At 23.6% G+C, this 23205-nt stretch overlaps 1 protein-coding gene across 1 annotated transcript; it reads right to left on the minus strand.

The window, feature by feature from the left end:
• Positions 1-350: 350 nt before the first annotated feature.
• On the minus strand, positions 351-21319 carry LOC117168245 (proteasome inhibitor PI31 subunit). The gene is made up of 5 exons (XM_033353737.1): positions 20957-21319; positions 15463-15612; positions 9706-9968; positions 685-846; positions 351-569 (listed from the first exon to the last, which is right to left on the minus strand). The coding sequence occupies exons 1-5, from the start codon at positions 21104-21106 to the stop codon at positions 440-442; spliced, it is 855 nt and encodes a 284-aa protein (XP_033209628.1). The 5' UTR covers positions 21107-21319; the 3' UTR covers positions 351-439.
• Positions 21320-23205: the final 1886 nt, after the last annotated feature.

Here is a 23205-nt window from a genome sequence, read left to right on the forward strand (position 1 = left end):
ATCTTTGAACCATGGATTCTCAAAGTTTAGACATTTATTCCACCCGTTAGTGAGATTCCAGGTTAATTACAGACTCGAAAAGCTTTGGAAAATGATTCACAATCCAAAATTTTCAACTTCAAACGCTTTTGATATTTAATTATTTAAATCTTCAAAACTGCACTTTAATTATTAAAAAAAAAAACTGTTGAAATCGCACTTGGGGAAATTTTTTTCAGAAAATTCATGAAATTTCAGTCCAAAAAAATGTCCGGTCCAGCGACTACCCTGCTAAGAATTTAAGCAAATATTTCAACTTGAAGATCCACCATGTATAATATAGAGATTTAAAAATGCTTCTCAAGAATAAGGTTTCATTTATTTAGCAATGAGAAAGTACAAATTGGTAAAAACAGTAAGGTTCCTTTTTTTGTAACATAGATAACGGAAAGATTCTGATTTACATGAACATGTCGTCGTAACCTGGGGGAGGAAGATGATCATTGTCTGGTCTTCCTGAAGGTGGTCTGGGTCGAAGAATATCAGGTGGGCCGAAAGGATCAAATCTAGCTCCCGGAGGCACCGATCCTCTAAAAAATGACAAACATTTCGATATTGCAGCGAATTTTTCGTAGTTGGGCGAGAAAAGCAAAATTTTGGTCAATTTTTATTAATCTATTAATATTTAATAATTTAAAAACATACGAAGGAAGTCTTCCAGGAACTCCCAAGCCTCCAGTTCCACCAGGTCTCAGAGGATGTCCTCCAGGACGTGGGCCAAACGGATCGAATAGCATTCCTCCTCCACCTGGTGCGAGAGGATCTAAATCTGATCTGCCGATTCCCCTAAGATCATTATCTGGGTTCCTTAAAAAGATTAATAAAAAAAGTTCGTTCTTTATTTCCTATTTACCCGGAAAAGTAAATATTAAATATTAATTATCCATTGAAAAAAAAGAATACGTTAATCTGATTGGAGAAGTAATTGAAAAAAACTTAAATTAGTTCAAATTAATGTAAACCATAGGAAGCCATAGGAAAAATGCATACAAATTACAAAATAAATATGTAAACACCTTTAAAAATTAGTTCAAATTAAAGTAAACCATAGGAAGCCATAGGAAAAATGCATACAAATTACAAAATAAATATGTAAACACCTTTAAAAATTAGTTAAAATTAAAGTAAACCATAGGAAAAATGCATAAAAATTACAAAATAAATATGAAAACCCCTTTAAAATAATTTTTTCTTCATATTCTAGAGTCTGTTAGTAAATGAGACTTATGTACCTACTTATTATTTTTTTTAATATAAGAAAAAGCGGCATAATTGACAGAATTCAAACAAATTGCACGGATATTCAGAACATATAAAAAATAATAAAAGAATAAATAACGAATATACAAATTAATGAAAAAAATTGCCGAAAATATATATAATTAACGAATTATCAAATTTCACATAACGACAAAATTTTTAACTGACAGAAAATGAAATTCCGAATTTAAAAATATCCGAAACTAAAATTCACCGACTTCGAGACCGACTTATAAAATAAATGAATTATTAAATTTCCACAAATATTTCAATTCTCCAAATTTAGAACTGCTGAACATAGTTAATTGATTATTAATTTATGAGCTATTTATGAAATTATAAAATAAGGGAAACAATTTAATTAGCCACTAATTAATAACTTATTAATTAATTTCGGTGATCTCTAATTTCGGCAATTTTAAAATTGGTTAATTTGCATTTTTGGCAATTTTTTTCGCTAATTTGTGGTTTTGCTATACATTTTTTCGTTATTTTGTATTAGTCCCGGATCTTCAACACTTTTAAATATAGTGATGAAGAACTAACTTTTTTATAGTGCCGTTTTACAATATAATAAATCATAAAATTTTGTTTTCTATTACAATTTTATTGAATAAAGAACTCTTAAATGTAACATTTTTTAAATCAAATAGACTTTGTAACGAAGCTAAAATATTTTAACATTTGTATTGTCACTCTTAAATAAAGACCATTAACGGATATTTTTTAACTTTCGCAACACTCAAATTATTCAAAAATTATTTTTCGAAGTGTTTCGATAAATCCATGTTGAAATTAAATTATGAGAATTGAGGAAAAGAAAATAAGTATTATTAGTTTGTTTTTAAATTTATATAAATATAATTTTCGTGACATTCTTGAGAAGATTAAAAAAAAAGACTTTTGAATATTTCAGACATGTCAGAAAAAAACCTAGAAGATTTTAAAGAATTTTTTTTATGTTACAGGATTTCACCAAATATTATGAAAAATTCAAGTCTTTTTAAAAAATGCTTAGGAATTTTAGAAGTTGGGAAGGAATCAAGAAATATTTGTTAAACTTTCGAAAATGTTTCCCAGTTTTCAAATAGTTATAATCTATTTAAAACGCCTCAAATTCCAGAAAATATTTTTTACTGACTCGAATTTTTCTCAAACTTTCGAAATATTTTAAAGTCTAAAATTAATTTTGAATCTCTTTAATTCTGCTGAATATTTCTTAGATGAACTCAATTTTGTATTTGTTTTTATTTTGTAGACTTACCAAATTGAAACATTTTGCTTCAAAATCTTCTGAACTCTTTTCCGAAATTTTAGGAAATCGTTTGATGTGTTAAAAACACTTTTTAAATTTTTTCCTTAAGTTTATTTTTGAAAATAAAAAATTATAAAAAAATTGGACACGAGCAAAAGGACAATCATTATTTTTTTAATCTTGTCAGACCTTCTAAACCCTCTTATCTCTTAAAATTTTCGCATTTTCTATGAAACAGATTAATTTTCAAAACAAAAATGTGACTTTTGAAAAAAAATAAATAAAAATTTCTAAACAACAGTTAAATTTTCAAAAAAAGGAAGATTTTTCACCCTAGAAAGAAAAAAAAGTTCTCCAAATTGTTGAATCTTCAAGCCAAAAACACAAATTTTCTACAAAACAGTTGAATCTTCAACCCAAAATTATCCATATTCAACGAAAAAAGTAAATTTTCAATCAAATAGTTGAATTTTCTAGCAAATTGTTAAATTTTAAAGCAAAAAAGACGAATTTTAAACAAAAAAGTTAAATTTTTAACCCAAAATTATGAATTTTCAATGAATTTCTACACCAAAGAAAATTTTAAGCGATTAATTTTCAACCCAAAAATATGAATTTTCAATTAAAAAAGATAATTTTCAAACAAATAGTGCCATTCTCAAACATTGCTAAATTTTGAAATCAAACAGACGAATTTCTTACGAAACAGTTTAATTTTTACCCTGAAATTATAAATTTTGGATAAAAATAGTTACTTTTCAAGAAAATAATTGAATTCTCTACCATATTGTTAAATTTTCAAGCCAAAAAGACAAATTTTTTAAAAGAAAAGTTGAATTTTTAAGTCGAAAAAATGATTTTTCTACTGCATTGTTGCATTTTTAAACAAAATACGCATTTTTTGAAAAAGATAGAATTTTCAACCTGAAAAAGTGAATTTTCAATTAAAAAAAAGATCATTTTCAAAGCATTTAGTTGAATTGTTTATCAAATTTGTAATTTTTCAAGCAAAAAAGGCGAATTTTCTACAAAACAGTTGAATGTTCAGCACAAAATTATTAAAATTCCATGAAAAAAATTCATTTTCAACGAAATAGTTAAATTTTCTACCGAAGTGTTAAGTTTTTAAAGAAAAAGATCATTCTTTTTTAAAAAAAGGCTTAATTTTTAATAAGAAAATTTGAATTTTCAAAAATAACGTGATTTCAAACAAATAGATCAATTTTCGAAGAAAGGGACCAATCTTAAATCAAGGTAGATTTGTCAATCAAAAAAGAAAAAAAGTCATTCAAATCGCTGAATTTTAAAACCAAACAGACGAATTTGTTACAAAACAGTTTAATTTCTACCCCGAAATTATAACTGTTACTTTTCAAACAAATAATTGTGTTTTCTACGAAATTGTTAAATTTTCAAGCTAAAAAGACAATCTTTCTAAAAAAAATAGTTGAATTTTCAAGCAAAAATACGAATTTGCTACAAAGCAGTTATGATTTCAATTCCAAATTATTAATATTGAACGAAAAACTTTCATTTTTAACCAAATAGTTTAATTTTCCATAGAATCGTCAAGTTCTCAAGGCAAAAAAACACATTTTCTAAAAAAAATAGTTGAATTTTTAAAACGCAAATTGTTGAATTTTCAAGCCAAAAATACGAATTTTCCACAAAACAGTTGAATACTTAAACCAAAATTATAAACATTCAATAAAAAAAGTTCATTTTCAACCAAATAATTTAATTTTCTACCAAAATGTTTAATCTTCAAGCCAAAAAAGGAATTTCTTCCAAAAAACTGTTTAATTTTCAACCCGAAAATATGAATATTCTATAAAAAAAAAATAATTTGCAGCCAAATAATAAAATTTTCAAGCCAAAACGACGAGATTTCCAGTAAACAGTGGAATTTTCAACCTAAAATTATGAATATTCATCAAAAAGAAGTTGAATTTTCAACCAAAAAAGACGATTCTTTAACCAAAAAGGATTTAAACAAAATTGTTAAAATTTCAGCATAATAATGAAATTTTCAAACAAACAATAAAAATTTGTTTGAAAAAAATAATAAAACTGAAATTGAGGATTAGACTTCTATAGGAAAAAATGGTTACTTTTGAATAATTTCTTCCAACCGAATCTGAATCCTATGGTGAAAGGCCAAAAATCATCACAATCTATAATTCTATATTGCCATCTACATCGCGAGACATCTGCAAATATCGTAATATATTATATATTTGAGAAAAGAAAAAAAAAGTCGCACCGATTTTACTTTGAGCCTGTTGAGTAAATATTTAAGAATAAAATTTTATCTGCTTTTGAATAATGGAAATTTCCTTTACCTTTTTTATTCAAAATGAAACGGGTCGTTTTGTGAAACAATGACAAGCCTCGGACTAACATTAGAGATAAAAAATAATGTAAATAGTGTCATAAATTTTAAAAATAGTGTCAAAGTAGTGTCAGAAATCGTATCCTGTAGTCTACCAATTATAGAAATTTTCATGGTTAAACGATAATTCCTTTCGGCTGAAAAGTTAACAATTAAATTTTTGGTAAAGAATTAATTTTTTGGTCAGAAATTCTATCACTCGGTTTCAAAGTTAAATTATTTCGTTGAAAATTTAACAATTTTGTTAAAAAGTCCATTTTTTGCTGAAAATGACACTGTTTTGTTATAAAATTAAAAATCGGTTAAATTTAAAATTAAACTAATTTCTTGAGCCTTCATATTTTTGATTAAAAAATTAATCTGTTTTGGTTGAAAATTAAATTTTTTTATTGAAAATTCAACTACTTTTTTGAGAAAATTCGTCTGTTTTGGTAGAAGATAGATTTATTTGTTAAATTAAAATGTTTTATTTCAAATTAAAAATTTTCTGGTGAAATATCAACTATTATATTTCAATTAGTTAAAAGTTAAGTTTTTTGGTTAATAATTTTACTTGAAAATTCGTTTTTTTTTTGTAAAAAATTATTTTTTTACTTTAAATTAAGCTATTTATTTGAAAATTTAATTACTCGGTAGAAAATTAACCTTTTTGTTGGAAATGAATATTCTTGGATTGAAAAAAAATGTAGGATTGTGACTGAAATTTATTTTCTTCATTGACTAACAAATTTTTTTTCAAAATTCAATTGCTTTGTTGAGCCCTCATCTTTTTTGGTTTATAAATTCTGACTTTAAAAAATTTACATTTTTTTTATAAACGCAACTTTTTAATAAAAAATTAATCTGTTCTGGTGAAAAATTACATATTTTTGTTGAAAATTCAACTCTTTTTTTTTTAGAAAATTCCTATTTTTTTAGAAAATTAAACTGATTTCATATTTTTATATATATATTCATACATATAATCATATTTTTTGGTAGAAAATCAAGTTTTTGGTTACAAATTCAACTATTTGGTTGAAAATAAATAATTCTGTTGTAGCTGAGGGTTCAAGTTTTTTAAATTCATTTATATTGGTTAATGACAACTGCATCTTATTTTAAATTAAATTCCTTTTTTTTGAAACATCAAATATTATATTTTTTGTTGAAAATTCATCTTTTTTGGTTGAAAATTGAACTCCTTGGTTGAAAGCTGTATTATTTATTTATAAGTTTTTTTTAAATTCAAGGTTCATTATTTTAGTTGAAAATTAATTTTTTGCTCGTTAAAAAATCATTTTTTCTAACTGAGAATTTCACTATTTTGTTGAAAATTTAATTACACGGTTGAAAATGAATATTCTTCTACTGAAAATTCAACTGTTTTGTATAAAATTCGTTTTTTGGCATACAAATTTATCATTTTGACTGAGATTTATTTTCTTCATTGACTAACAATTTTTTTTTCAAAATTCACCTTTTTTGTTATAATGGAAACTTTTTGATAAAAAATTAATCTGTTTTGGATGAAAATAAAATTTTTTTGTTAACAATTCAACTATTTGGTTGAAAATAATTCTGTCGTAGTTCACGGTTCAAGTTTTTTCGTTTCGATTATATTGTTTAATTATAACTGTATTTTATTTTCAATTGAATTTCTTTTTTAAAACATCAAATATTTTATTTTTTGTTGAAAATTCATATTTTTTGGATCAAAATGTAACTCCTCGGTTGAAAGTTATTATTATTATTATTATTATTATTAATTATAAGTTATTACTTTTTAATTTAAGTTTCATTATTTTAGTTGCAAATTTATTTTTTTTTGTGAAAAATCATTTTTTAACTGAGAATTTAAGTATTTTGTTGAAAGTTCAATTACTCGGTTGAAAATTAATATTCGTGCATTGAAAATACAAATATTTTGAACTTAATTCGTCTTTTAGTTTTAAAAAATCAGCACTCTGAAATTTTTTTTCTTAACTAATCAATTGTTTTCAAAATTCCAACTACTTTGTTAAGCCTTCATCTATTTTGGTTTATAAATTCAGCTCTCACTGTAAAAATTCACCTTTTTTGTTAAAGAGGCAACTTTTTTTTTTAGAAAATTCGCATCTTTTATAGAAAATTAAACTATTGTTAAGAATTTATGTTTTTTTTTTCATTTTTTCATTCATTTCTCATTGTACAAATTTCACCATTTTTGTTATAATGGCAACTTTTTGATAAAAAAATAATTTGTTATGGATGAAAATTAAATTTCTTTTGTTGAAAATTCAACTATTTTTTTTAGAAAATTCCTCTTTCATTGATAATTAAACTCTTTGGTTAAAAATTGATGTATTTTTTTGAGAATTTTTCTTTTTGGTAGAAAATAAAGTTTTTGGTTAAAAATTCCAGTTTTTTTAATTTGTTTATATTCTTCGATTGTAATGAGATCAATTTTTTTCCTTTACCAACAAATTTTTTTTCGAATTTTAACTACTTTGTTGAGCCTTCATCTATTTTGGTTTAAAAATTTATTTATCACGCTAGAAAATTTTTCTTTTTGGTTATAAATGCAATTTTTTTAGAAAATTCACATTTTTTATAGAAAATTAAACTATTGTTAAAAATATGTGTATTTTGTTGGAAAAGTCGTATTTTTTTGTGCAAAATCAAGATTTTGGTTAAAAGTTCAACTATTTGGTTAAAAATAATTCTGTTTTAGTTCAGAATTCCAGTTTTTAAAATTCCTTTATATTCGTTAATTAAAATATTTTATTTTAAATTAAATTACTTTTTTTTAAACATCGAATATTATATTTTTCTTTGAAAATTCATCTTTTTAGGTTAAAGATTTAACTCCATTGAAATTTGTCTACTTTTAAAAGATATTTTTTGTTTTTTGAAGTTTCACACTTTTAGCTGAAAATCATGTTTTTTTTTGGTCAAAAAGTAATTTTTTTTAACTTAATAAATTTAAATCTTTTGATAAAATTTCAATCACCTTTTTTAAAAATTAAGTTTTTTGTTGAAAATGAATATTTTCGGGTTGAAAATTGAACTACTTTGTTCAAAATTCGTCTCTTTTACTTATAACTTTAACAATCTGGTAGAAAACTCAAATATTAGGGACAAAATTAAACTATTTTGAAGAAAATAAGATTTAAAAAAAAATTTGTTTAGTTTAGAACTTCAACTAGTTAGTAAAAAAAATATAAACGAAAAATTTATAATCAGTAATAGAATAATTAATATACTCTTAAATAAATTAAAAATTTATTACTTAAATTAGACATAATACTTTTTTATATTAATATAATTTTTAGTTTATTAAAAAAATTTCATTTACAATTAAAAGAAAATATTATTATTTAAATTAAAATAATAAACAAAAAAAACTTTTAAGTGATTATATTTAACTAATCAATAAATAAGCTAAACATTAATTAAATAAAATTTGGATTTTAAACTATTTACACTTTCTTACAAATTCGTCTTTTCTTGTAGAAAATTGATGTATTTGATTAATAATTCATCTTTTTTTTAATAGAAAATTAATCTTTGGTGTTAAAAAGTAATCTTTTCGATTGTAAATTTAACTATTTCTTTGAAAATTGAACGATTTTGTAGAAAGCTCATCTTTTTGCTTAAAAATGAAATTATTTTGTTAGAAATTCGTTATTTTGGTTCACTTCCACTTTTTTTAGATTTAAAATGAAAACATTTTCCTGATTAAAACATAAACTTCTTGCTGGAAAGTTGAAAATGACACTGTTTTGTTGCAAATTAAAAATTTGTTAAATTCCAAATTAAACTAATTTTTGAAGCCTTCATATTTCTGGTTTAAAAATTCATCTTTTGCTGTAGAACATTCACTTTTTTTTGAAAAAAAATGCAACTTTTGGATAGAAAAATTAATCTGTTTTGGTTCAAAATTGAATTTTGTTGTTGAAAATTCAACTACTTTTTTTAGAAAATTCGTTTTTTTTGGTAGATTTCGACTTTCTTATATCAAATAAAATTTTTTTCAGGTGAAATATCAATATTATATTTTTGATTGAAAACGGATTTTTTTTTAGGATGGAAAAGGTTGAGTTTAGAACTTTAATTAGTTAGTTTAAAAAATGAGAAACGAGAGAAATATAAATTAATCAAATAAAATTTGGACTTCAAACTATTTACATTTTTTTACAAATACGTCTTTTCCGGTAAAAAATTAATCTCCTTGTATAAAAATTGAATTATTTCGTAAAAAAATATTATGTATTTGATTGCTAATTCATCTTTTTAAGTGGGAAATTAATCTCCGGTGTTGAAAATTCATTTTTTTCGGTTGTAAATTTAACTAAATTATTTTGTTCAGCAGTTCGTCCTTTTTGGTTCATTTCAACTTTTTTTTAATTTAAAATAAAACAATTTTCTTGATAAAAAGATAAACTACTTGGTGGAAAGTTGAACTAATTTTTTGAATTCTTTTTTTTTCGAATTCAAATATTTGCTTGTAAATGTAATTATTTGGGTGAAAATGCAACTTTCCTTTGGTAGAAATTTATTCTTTTTTCTTTAAAAATTCAATCAACGAAAAAGTACAAAAATATTTTTCAAGGAAAATTAAAGGAATAGTGTAATCAGTGTGTTTTTTTTTCGTTATAGTAGCCAAATATTGTAACAACTCAAAAATAGTGTTGAATAGTGTGATGAGTTCGAGGCCTGCAATTATTCTGAAAATAATTAGGTTGAATTTTTAGGCTTTTATTTTCGAAAGGCTCAAGTAAATCGATACGATATTTACCAAGGTGGCAATGTAGGCACAGGACGTTGCGGCGGTCCTACCGTCAAAATATCGGCAAGTCTTTGCCTATCAGGATTTGCTGATTGAGATGTTTGAGTCGAAATTTCTGCTGTGCTGCTGTGAATTGGCGAGAGAAGATCTTTTTCAACAGAGCCTAAAACTGTCTGATATGTCGGGATCAATGTTTGCAAAGGGCCATGAAGATCCATTACAGTTGCTTCAATCGGAAATTGAATGCTCGATGCTTCGTGACCTTCCACTCTCTATAAACAAAATAAAATTCGTCTACTAAACATTAAAAGCATTCTGAAACTACGTTACTAATTTTGGGATTTTTTAAAAATCAAATTAATTTAGATAACATATTGAATTCGATACGGAACATTTGGAATTCCGAAGATCGTGAGTCAAAATTTATTGCATTTACAAGAAAAAAAAAATATATACTTTACTTTTCAATGGAAAAAGATTTTGTATCCAAAGAGATGCATTTTCTAAACAAAAAGACAAATTTGCAACACCAAAAATTAATTTTCAAACGAACAGTTGCATTAAGAAACAAATAGATGAATTTTTCAGCAAAAGAGACGAAGTTTTTTCAAAAGATTTTAATTTTTCACAAAGAAGTTAATTTTCAATCGAGAAAAATTAATTTTTAACTGGAAAGATGACTTTTTTTACCATAAAAGATGAATTTACAATACAAAATTTTCAATTTTACGATATAGTTCAATTGTCCAAAAAGACTTAAGAGTTTTAAGAAAATAGTTTAACATTTTTAATCAATAAAACAAAAAAAAGGTAAAATTCAATCATCATTTTCAATTAAATATTTGAATTTTGAACAAGAAAGATGACTTTTGTACCATGAAAAATGCATTTTTAACTAAAGAAGTACATTTTTTAAGCTAAAAAAAGTCGAATGCTTTAGAAAACAGTGGATTTTGAAATCAGAAAAGATGAATTTTTAAACAAAAATACAATTTTCAATCAAGATATATTAATTTTTAAGGAAAAAGTTGAACTAACAATAAAAAAATTGACATTTCAACAAACAAGAATAATTAAAAGTTATTCAATTTTCAAACAAAAAGATGAATTTTTAACCAAGAAGATTAGTTTTCTTCTAAATTTTACTTGATTGAAGTTAAGATGCGAAACTAAAAAATTTTTAAAAAAACTCATTTACTACCAAACAGTATAACTTCGTACTTAATATTTGGATTTTTGACCGAAAAAAGACGAATTTTGTACAAAATGGATAAATCTTCCACCAAACAATTGAATTTTAATCAAAAGTAAGTTAAAAGAGTTAAATTTTTAGTTAAAAACAAATAATTTGTAACAAAAAAAAGGATTTTTCGTTAAAAGTATGAACTTTCAACCAAAAAAAGTAATTTTTAAAAAAGTAGTCCAAATTTCAACTAAGGAATCAGTTTTTAACCTAAAAAGATGAATTTTTAAAGAAAAATGTAATATTTGATATAAAAACGAATTTTTAACCAAAAAATTGATTGGCTGCCAAAAAAGACGAATTTTCAGCAAAATCCATATATTTTTAACCAAATAGTTTAATTTTCTATAAAAAGATGAATTTTATATAAAGAAACAGGTGCATTTTTTACAAAAAAGTTAATGTTCAATCGAGAAAAATTGATTTTCAACCAGAAGGATGACTTTTCTACCATGAAGGATGAATTTTCAATCAAACATTTTTAATTTAACAAAATAGTTCAATTTTCGAAAACTATTTCGATTTTTAACAAAACAGTTTAGCATTTTCGATCAATTGGTCAAATTTTCTAACAAAAAAAAAGATTGAAATTCGATCAAATATTTGAATTGTGAAGACAAAAAGATCCATTTTTTAGAAGAAGTTTAATTTTCGCTAAAAAAGTTCATTTTTAGCCAAGAAAGATGACTTTTCACCATAAAAGATACATTTTTTTACTAAAAAGTCGAATAATTAGAAAACAGTGGACTTTTAAGTTAGAAAACATGAATTTGTAAACAAAAATATCATTTTCAATGAAGAAATATTAATTTTTAATCAGATAGTTGAACTATCAATAAAAAAGGTGAAATTTGAACAAACAAAAATAATTTTCTGCTCAAAAAAGACGAATTTTCATCAAAATATAAGAATTTTCTACCAAAAAGTTAAATTTTATAACTAATAGTTGAATTTACAACAAGCAAGATTCATTTTCTATCAAAAAAGACGAATTCCCAACTTTTGCAACATTAACGTTCTGTCAAAAAAGACGAATTCACAACTTATCAAATATACAGGATAATGTTTGACCAAACATGTATAGGTACTTTGGCAGATTAAAAAAAATTAACAAAAAAATTAATTTTTAACGAGGTTATTCAATTTTCAAACAAAAAATGAATTTTTAAACAAGAATTTTCAAAATTTTATTTATTAACTTTTAGCTTATATTTCTCTCGTTTCGAATTTTTTCAAACTAAATAGTTAAAGTTCTAAACTAAAAATGCAAAAAAAATTTCATCCCGAGAATAATAATTTTCAACAAAAAAAGTTATTTTTCAACCAAGCAATTGAATTTTAATCAAAAGTATGTTAAAAGAGTTCAATTTTTAGTTAAAAACATAATTTGTAACAAAAAAGAGGATTTTTGTCTAAAGGTATGAACTTTCAACAAAAAAAAGTAGTCCAAATTTCAACTAAGCAATTAAATTTTTAAACGAAAAAGATGACTTTTTAAAGAAAAATGTGATATTTGATATAAAAAATTTTGTATTTAAAATAAAATATAGTTGTATTTAACCAATAAAAATAATTTCTAACCAAAAACTTGATTGTCTGCCCAAGAAATACGAATTTTCAAAAAAATACATACATTTTTAACCAAATAGTTTAATTTCCTAGAAAAAAGACGAATCTTCTAAAAAAAAAATAGTTGAATTTATCACAAAAAAGTTAATTTTCAACCAAGAAAAATTAATTTTCAACCAGAAAGATATATTTTATATGATACTTTTATGCCATGAAGGATACATTTTTAACTAAAAAGTCGAATGTTTAGAAAACAGTGGACTTTTAAGTCAGAAAACATGAATTTGTAAACAAAAATATACTTTTCAATGAAGAAATATTAATTTTTAATGAGATAAATTAACTATCAACAAAAAAGGTAAAATTACAACAAAAAAGAATAATTTTCTACACAAAAAAGACGAACTTTCCAACTTTTCAAATATACAAGATAAAGTTTTAACTAAACATGTATAGGTACGTTTTCAGATACAAAAAAAAATGTTAACACAAAAAATGAATTTTTAAAGAAGTTATTCAATTTTCAAACAAAAAGATGAATTCTTAAACAAGAAGATCAGTTTTCTACCAAAAAACTCGAATTTTCAAATAAATAGTTTTAACAATAAACCTGATTTTAGTCCAAATTTGACTTAATTCATTTTTGTTTATATTTTTCTCGTATCGAATATTTAAAACTAAATAATTAAAGTTATAAACTAAAAAAAAAAGTAGAAAAAATTTAATTTTCTACAAAACAGTATAATTTTGTATCTAATATTTGAATTTTCTACCAAATTCTTGAATTTTTAAGCCAAAATGACTAATTTTGTACAAAAAAGTATGTAAACGGTTAAATTTTCAGTTAAAAAAATTAATTTGTAAAAACAACAATTAAGGAATTCTAGCTAAAAGTATAAACTTTCAACCCCAAAAATTAACTTTTAAACAAGTATTTCAACTTTCAGGTACGAAGTTAAATTTTTAACCTAAAAAGTTGAATTTTCAACGAAAAACGTAATATTTAATATTTAAAAAAAATACAGTTGTATTTAACCAATAAAAAATAATTTTAAGAAACTTGAATCTTTAACTAAAACAAAAGTATTTTCAACCGAATAGTTTAATTTGCTATAAAAAAGACGAATTTTCTATATATAGAAAAACAAAACAGTTGAATTTACAATAAAAAATTTCCAATTTAACAAAACAGTTCAATGTTCCAAAAATACTTAGATTTTTAACAAAATGTTTAACATTTTCAATCAAATGGTCGAATCCTCAAACAAAAAAGAGTAAAATTCAATCAAATATTTGAGTTTTCAGGACAAATTTTCTATAAAAAGGTGAATTTTCGTCAAAAAAGTTCATTTTTAAACAATAAAAGTGACTTTTCTGCTACGAAGAATGAATTTTCATCAAAAGAGTAAAGTTTTTAACCTAAAAATTCGGATGCTTTCGAAAATAGTGAACTTTTAAATCGGAAAAGATGAATTTATAATAAGATAATTGAATTTTAAACCAAAAAGTTAAACTTTCAACAAACAAGGATAATTTCCTCCCCTAAAAAGATGACTTTTTTATAAAAATATATACATTTTCTATTAAATAGTTGAATTTTCAACAATCAAAATTAATTCTCTACGTAAAAAGAAAACTTGAAAAAAAAAAATACATTTTCTAGCAAAAGGTTTAATTTTTAACTTATAAACTATAAAGAATCAAATTTTACCATATAATAAAATAGCTTAATTTTCAGATAAAAACTCTGGAAAATAAATAAATTTAAAAAAAAATACTTTTCAACAAAATAGTCGAATTTTCAATCAGAAAAGATTTTTTATAAAAAAGTTGAACTTTCAAAAACAAGGATAATTTCGTATCCAAGAAGACGATTTTTGATCAAACTATATAAATTTTATATCAAATAGTTGAATTTTCAATCAAGAAGTTGAATTTCTAATAAACAAACAAGATTAATTTTAGCCAATCGTTGAATTTTTAATTTATACAATATACAGGATAAAGTTTCAATTAAAAATGAAATATTCCTAACTTCAGATAAAAACTCTAAAAAAAAATAATAACTTGGAAAAAAAAACAAGAACAAATTTGCAAAAAAAAAGACGAGTTTTTAACAAAATGCATGAATTTTAAACAAAAATTTTTTAATTTTAAAGTAAAAAAGACGAAAAATTTTAACTAAATTTAATTTATTATTAAATATTTTAATTATAAACTAAGTCTAATTATTAATTGTCATATAGATTTAGGATTTAGATAAAAACTCATTTTTACAATAATAATTGTATATAATAAATAAATTATTAAAAAAAAGTTTAATTTTCTACAAAACAGTAGAAAATTTAACATAACGGTTTATTTAAAATTAAATAGTTGAAATTTAATAATAATAAATAAAAAAAATAAAGTTAATGATAAAATAAAATAATAAAAAGATGAATTCTCAACAAATCATGATACTTCAACCAAACAGTCGCATTTTATGAAAAAAAGTTGATCTTTCAATTAAAAACGAAAGTTTTTGACCAAATAGTTAAATTTTTAAATGAAAAAAGGTAAAACTTCAAACAAAAAAAAATGAATAGCTTAATTGACAGTTTAAAAAAATTATTTTTAACTTAATATACAAAGAATTTTCATGAAAATAGTTATATTATAAAATCTAATTTAATTGTTAACAAAGTAGTTGAACTTTTGATAAACATATGAAAATTTGACAATAAAATTACCTTTTCAACATAATAATTAAACTTTCAACTAGATAACAGAATTTTTAACCAATCGAGATCAATTCCAAACCAAAAGTATAGTAGTAGTCTTTTCAATAAAAAAAAAACCTTTACCAAAATTATAGTTGAAATAATAATAAGTTACAAAAAATGATACCTATAATCGATATAAAAATGACGAATTTAACTAAAAAAAACTACTGAATATTTGAATATAGTTACCAGAAGATTTAGAAGGAAATCTGCTTCAGATTTTGTTCCCAGTAGAATATAAAGTTTGTCGTTTAGTACGTATCGAAGTGTGTAATTCGGTTGCTGGTTCCACCCTTCAGGCAACAATTCTGAGCCCTTTTCAGCAGGATCGTGTGTTTTCTAAAAGATGGATTTATATTTTTATTTCGAAGTCATAAAAATTTGATAACAATAATCAATTTTCAAGGTGGCTGCAAAACATCATTTTCCTCGACCATTAATATCTAAAGAAGAACATTCTAATCTTGTAATATTTTTAATAAATGTAGAATCTTTTTAGACTGGAATGAAAACATTTTAGATGTAAATTTATAAATAATTTCATTTGAAAAAGAATTCAAAAGTATTTGATTCACAGAAAATTCCTTTTATTTCAGTAAGATTGAAAGAAATTTAAGGGAAATGAAAAAAGTCGGTAAAAAAAGAAGTTGATGCAAAAAATAGAAAAAGTAGGAACGAGTTATTTATTTATTTACTTAACTTAGATTTCTAAACATATCAGGAGGTTTTAAGGCATTCCATAGGATTTTTGACCAATTTTGAGCGACTTTGAAGAATTTTACAGATTTCCAAAGATTTCATGATTTTTTTTAGTTTTTTAGCCATTTAGAAAATGTCAAGGGAGTTGAAAGTATTTCAAGAATAAAATTTTTTTTTTAAATTAATTTTTAACGAAGTTATTCAATTTTCAAACAAAAAGATGAATTTTTAACCAAGAAGATTAGTTTTCTTCTACATTTTATTTGATTGAAGTTAAAATTCCAAACTAAAAAATCAAAAAAAAAACACTCATTTAATACCAAACAATATAACTTTGTACTTAATATTTGGATTTTCAACCGAAAAAGACGAATTTTGTACAAAACAGGTACATTTTCAACCCGAGAATATTAATTTTCAACCAAGCAATTGAATTTTAATCAAAAGTATGTTAAAAGAGTTCAATTTTTAGTTAAAAACATAATTTGTAACAAAAAAGAGGATTTTTGTCTAAAAGTATGAACTTTCAACCAAAAAAGTAGTCCAAATTTCAACTAAGGAGTCAGATTTTTAACCTAAAAAGATGAATTTTTAAAGAAAAATGTAATATTTGATATAAAAACGAATTTTTAACACAAGATCCATATCACAAGATTCATGTATTTTATTTTATAGTCAAGGATTTCAAAGGATTTTAATAATTTTTTTAACGAATTTAACTATTAAGTTTAATTTACACTAAATTCAAGGGCTTTGAATTGATTTATATTTTTCTTAAATTTATTTTTACGTTTTCCAAAGATTTTAAAGGATTTCGAGTGATTCTTCAGATTTCGAGCGATTTTAAGGTGACATTTTAAGGATTTTCATAGGATTGAAGGATTGGATTAAATCTCCAAGGATTTTAAGGGATTTTAATGGGGCTTTTAAAGTACTTCAATAAATACGTTTAAGTTATATTAAAGTACTTTCAAATGATTAACATTTTTTAAATTGATTTTTACGTTTTCTAAAGATTTCAAGGGATTTCCAAAAATTTCGCAGGATTTCTAAAGATGTTTAAGGATTTCTAGTAAACGTTGAAAAATAAAAATGAACCTTTATTTATTTTCAAGGGATTCTTAGCGATTTCACAGATTTGAAGCGATTATGAGGTAAAATTTCAAAGAATTTCACAAGATTCAAGGATTTTATAGAATATTTCAGGATTTCAAGGGATTTTAACAATTTTTTACAGACAACTTTAATGAATAAGTTTAATTTAAATTAATCTCAAGGCTTTCAAATGATTTATACTTTTTTAATTGACTTTTAAATTTTCCAAAGAATTTAAAGGATTTATGGTGAACGTTTTAAAATAAATATTAACTTCAATTCATTTTCAAGGGATTCTTAGCGATTCCGCAGATTTCGAGTGATTTTAAGGTATTTCAAGGAATTTCACAAAATTCAAGGATTTCATTAAATAGCCAAGAATTTTAAGGAATTTCAAAGATTTATAGGGATTTAAACCATTTCTTATATATAACTTTAATGAATAGATTTGATTTAAATTATACTCAAGGGCTTTCAAATGATTTTATTTTGATAAATTGCCTTTTACGTTTTCCAACTATTTCAACAGATATACAAAATTTTAAGGTACTTCAGAAAATTGTGTAGGGTTCCCAAAGTATTCCTAGCGATTCCAAATATTTTAAGGAATTTTAAGATACTTCTAGAATTTTTAACTTTTTTTTTTCTCGAGAATTTTATCGAATACGTTTAATCTAAATTGCGTTCTAGGGCTTTCATACAATTTTCATTTATTTATATATTTAAAAAAAATTTAATTCCTACAATTTCCTAAGATTTCAAGGGATTTCAAAATACTTTGTAGGATTTCCAACACTTTAAAGGATTTCTCGTGAACTTTGAAAAATAAATGAAATTGCATTGATTTTCAAGGGTTTTTCAGAAATTCCACAGATTCCAAGCGATTTTAAAGTATTTCAAGGAATTTCACAAGACTGGAGGATTTATTAAATCTTCATCTTTAAATTAAATGATGGGCTTTTAAATGATTTACACTTTTTTAAATTGATTTGCACGTTTTCCAAAGGTTTTAAAGGATTTTTAAAGAATGTTGGAAAATAAATGAAATTGTATTGATTTTCAGGGATTCTTAGCGATTCCAAAGATTACAAGCGATTTTAAGGAAGATTTTCAAGGAATTTCACAAAATTCAATCATTTTATTAAATCTTTTAGGATTTCAAGGGATTAAAAAAATTTCTAGGGATTTTCACAATTTTTAAAATTAAACATTAATAAGTTTAATTTAAATTAAATTCAAGGGCATTCAAATGATTTATACTTTTTTAAACTGATTTTTACGTTTTCCAAAGGATTTATAGAGAACGTTGGAAAATAAAAAATAACTTTCATTGATTTTCAAGGAATTCTTAGCGGATCAACAGATTTCAAGCGATTTTAAGATATTTCAAGGAATTTCACAAGATTCAAGGATTTTATTAAATAGTGAAGGATTTCAAGGGGCTTCAACCATTTACAGGGATTTGAATAATTTTATTCAAGTAACTTTAATTGTATAAGTTGAATTTAAATCATTTTCAACGGCTTTTAAATGATTTACACTTCATAAAATTATTTTTTGCGTTTTCCAAAGATTTCAGAAGATATAACAAATTTCAAAGGATTTCAAAGAACTTTGCAGGATTTTCAAAGATTTGATTAAATATTCAAGGATTTCAAGGAATTTCAAACAGTTCTAGGGGCATTTGAACAATTTTTTAAAGACAACTTTAATGAATAAGTTTAATTTACATTAAATTCAAAGGCTTTCAAATAGATTATACTTTTTTAAATTGATTTTTACGTTTTCCAAAGAATTTAATTTAATTGATTTTCAAGGGATTCTTAGCGATTACACAGGTTTTAAGCCTTTCTATGGGATTTCAAGGAATTTCACAAGATTCAAGGATTTTATTGAATAGCCAAGGATTATAAGGGATTTCAAAGATTTACAGGTATTTGAACAATTTTTTAATGGCAACTTTAATAAATAAGTTTAATTTACATTAAATTCAAAGGCTTTGAAATAAATTAAGTTTTTCAAAGAATTTAAAGGTATTCTAGTGAAATTTGGAAAATAAATAAAATTTAATTGATTTTCAAAGGATTTCCAAGGATTTTAAGAGATTTTAAATATTTCTAGAAATTTTAACGGGGTTTCTCAAGTACTTCAATGAATAAGTTTAATTTAAATTATGTTGAAGGGCTTTCAAATTATTTATACTTTTTTAAATTGATTTTTACGTTTTCCAAAAATTTCAAGAGTTTTCAAAAATTTTTACAAAATCCAATCATTTCGTTAAATCTTCAAGCATTTCAAGGGATATAAAACATTTTTAGGGGTTTGAAAATTTTTTTAAATACAATTTAAATAAATGCGTTTAATTTAAATTAAATTCAAGGGCTTCCAAATGAATTAACCTTTTAAAATTGAATTTTGCGCTTTCCAAAGATTTTAAAGGATTTCTAGTAAAGTTTGGATTATAAAAATTTAATTTATTGGATTTTCAAGGGATCAATGAATAAGTTTAATTTAAATCCAATTCTAGTGCTTTTAAATGATTTAAACTTTTTTCAATTGACTTTAACGTATTCCAAAGAATTTAAAAGTTTTGTTTAGTGAAATTTGGAAAATGAAAAATATTAATTTAATTGATTTTTAGGGGATTCTGAGCGATTCCATATATTTCAAGTGATTTTAAGGTGGTATTTTCAATAATTTCACAACCATCATTTTATTAAATTTTCTAGGATTTCAAGGAATATAAAACATTTTTAGGGATTTGAACAATTTTGTTAAGATAACTGTAATGAATAAGTACAATTTAAATCATTTTCAAGGTTTTTCAAAATGATTTACACGTTTTTATATTGATTGTTGCGTTTTCAAAGATTTAATTAAAAAGATATTACAAATTTGACTTCAATTTCATGTTCCAATACTTTGATATTGGAAAAAAAAATTCCATGAAATAAAGGATGGTGCCAGCTATTCTATAATTTAACAAAAATTTCAAAGAATTTTGTAGGATTTCCAAAGATTTCTAGCGAACTTTGGAAAATAAATTAAATTAAAGAAAATTTTAAAGTATTCCTAGCGGTTACAAAGATTTTTAAAGGATTTTTAGTGAAAGTTGGAAAATAAATGAAATTCGATTGATTTTCAAGGGATTGTTAGTGATGCTGCTGATTTCGAATAATTTTAAGATACTTCAAGGAATTTCACTATATTTAAGAAATGTATTAAATAGCCACGGAATTCAAGAGATTTAGAAGATTTACAGGGATTTGCAAAAATTTTTTTTGACGTAACTTTAAAGAATAAGTTTAATTTGATTTATATTCAAGGCTTTCAAATGATTCACACTTTTTTAATCAGAAAATTTAATCGATTCTTTAAGTTAACACAAAAAATCAGAAAAGCAGGACAGCGATAAAACAATCAGGACGCCTGGTTATCACACTCATATAGCTATAGCGATTCCAGAATAAACCGGAAGGAATTTTAAAAAATTACAATCATATGAAATGTTGCATAACATGTTGCACTTTTAAACATTAATAGTTCCAGTCATAAACAATGACTCGTTTCTTTTCAGAAATCAATGGAAATGTCGAAAAACTCTACACCCATAAATAATAATTCCAAGAATGTTCCTTAATACGTTTTCTCACGTTTTTAAGTAACAGTTAAGTACTATTTTCGTAGTTTTTTTTTGGTACGTTATCACAACATTTTAAAGCAAAAAAACGAATTATTGTATAGGTTATGTTTGCCTCGTAATCAAAAATCAATATTAGACATATTCATATTAAATAACAACGAATCTAAAATTAGGTTTTGTAAATAATATCAGCGAATGTAAACTTCGCCGGTTCTACGGAACAAAAAAAAATGTTAGAAGACTTACCGAATCGCCGAGTCCGATGCACCTGAATCCATTTTTAATGAAATACCAGTGCACGAAGAGGATGAGAACATCTTCCTTCTTAGTAACCTGAGAGTCGTAGATTTTGTTCAACAGCTCAAAGCCGAATGTATTATTTAAATCGAACGACATTTTTCCTTTTTATTGAGTGACAGACCACTTTTGACGTTTCAAGCTTGCGCCATTATTAAATTCTTCGTGTTACATCGGCATATCAGCTTCGGAATTATTCGGCTCTTCAGCTTCCGGTACGAGTTTCAAAATGTATTTGGCCTAAAATTAACATTTTCGAAAGAAATTTAGACACTTTTTCCGAAGGGTGTCAGATTTTGAAGCCAAAGGTAATTTTTGTTTTGGATTTTAGTAATTTTTATCAAAGACATTTGACGGTTTAGATTCAATTTCAATTCATTCGATTTAAGAAACAAAATCGAGAAATTCCCGCTAGGTGGCGATAACTGTTCTGTAGAAAAGTTCAGTCAAAGTTCCTCGAAAATTAAATGTTTTTCGTTGAATTCAACTGTCTTTGAATAATTTTTCAAGAATTTATTTTAGTGGTTGAAGATATTCAAGATTTTTCGGTACAAAATTAAATGATTTAGTTGAATTTTTTTTCAGTTAAAAATGAACTTTTTGTAACACGAATTAACTTGGTGTTTTTTCATTATAAATTGATCTTTTTATTTGAAAATTTAACTAATTTGTGGAAACTTCTTTTTTTTTTGTAAAAAATACAAACAATGGTTTTAGAGGTAAACTACTTTGCTAAAAATGAATTTCATTGTGGCCGATTTATCTCTTTGGTCGAAAATGTAACTTTTTTAGTAAAAAAAAATTGATCTGTTTCGGTGACAAATTCATTTCTTTGGTTAAAAATTGAACTATTTTGCAGAAAATTAATTTGTTCTAAAATTTATTGTTTTCTATTTAAAAATTCTAATTTTTGGTAGAAAATTATTCTTCTTGCTTGAAAATCAATATTTTTAGTTAAAAATTGATCTTATTCAATTAAAAATTCATCTTTTTGTTTTAAAATTTATGTATTTTTGTTAAATTAGTTTCTTGTTTAAAACTTTAAAGTTTAGTTTAAAAAATGATTGGTTTTCGTAAAAAACTTAACTAATTTGTTGAAACTCCTCTTTTTATCATAAATTATTTTTTAAACTGAAAATTAAACTATCATTTTTGTTTGAAAACTAATATTTTAAATTTAAAAATTCAACTATGTGGTTAAAACCTAATTATTTTCATGAAAATTCGTCTCTTTTGGTTGAAAATTGATCCTGTTGGTTAAAAAATAATCTTTTATTGAAGATTCCTTTTTTTGATTGAATTTTAACAACTTTATTTAAATTAGTTATTCTTTAGCTTGAAAATAGATATTTTTCAGTTGGAAAATAGATTTTGGTGCCAAATTCGTTTCTTTGACTAAAACCTTAATTATTTTGCTAAACTTCACTATTTTCGGTCTTCTGATTGAAAATTCATCTTTTTGGTAAAATATCATTATTCTTGTTTGAAATTGTTTATTTTTTGTCAAAATGTGTCTTTCTTGGTTAAAAATTCACTTTGCGGTTAAAAATTCATCTTTTTCGACACAAAATTAATCTGTTTGTTTGAAAATTCATGTATTTTTGTAAAAAAGGGTATTCGTTTGATTGAATTTTAACCACATTTTGGTTTGCTTGAAAATGTATTTTTTTCAGTTAAAAATTAATTTATTCTGGTGACAAGTTCGTCTCTGTTGGTGAAAATTGAACTATTTTGCTAAAAATGCATTTTTTTGAGTAAAAAATGTATTGTTTTCCAGTTGAAAATTCGTCTTTTTGGTACAAAATAATTCTTCTTCTTTGAAATTTTTTATTTTTTGTTCAAAATTTTTTTACCTTAGTAAAAAATTACACTATGTGGTTAAAAATTCATCTATTTTGGTACAAAATTATTCATTTGTTTGAAAATTCATGTATTTTTATAAAAAAATGTATTTCTTTAACTGAATTTTAACTACATTTTTTTAAACTGTTTTTTTTTGCTTAAAAATTTATCTTTTATAGTTAAAAATTTATTTATTTTTGTGGTAAATTCATTTCTTTGGTTGAAAAATGAATTAATTTGCTGAAAATTTGCTGCTTGAAAATTCCTTTTTTGGTAAAAAATTATTCACTTTGTTTGAAAATTCATATTTATTGTTAAAAAATTATTTAGTTTCCTAAACACTTAACGATTTTGTG

This window comes from Belonocnema kinseyi, chromosome 2 (genome assembly GCF_010883055.1).
Source record: "Belonocnema kinseyi isolate 2016_QV_RU_SX_M_011 chromosome 2, B_treatae_v1, whole genome shotgun sequence".
NCBI lineage: Eukaryota > Metazoa > Arthropoda > Insecta > Hymenoptera > Cynipidae > Belonocnema > Belonocnema kinseyi.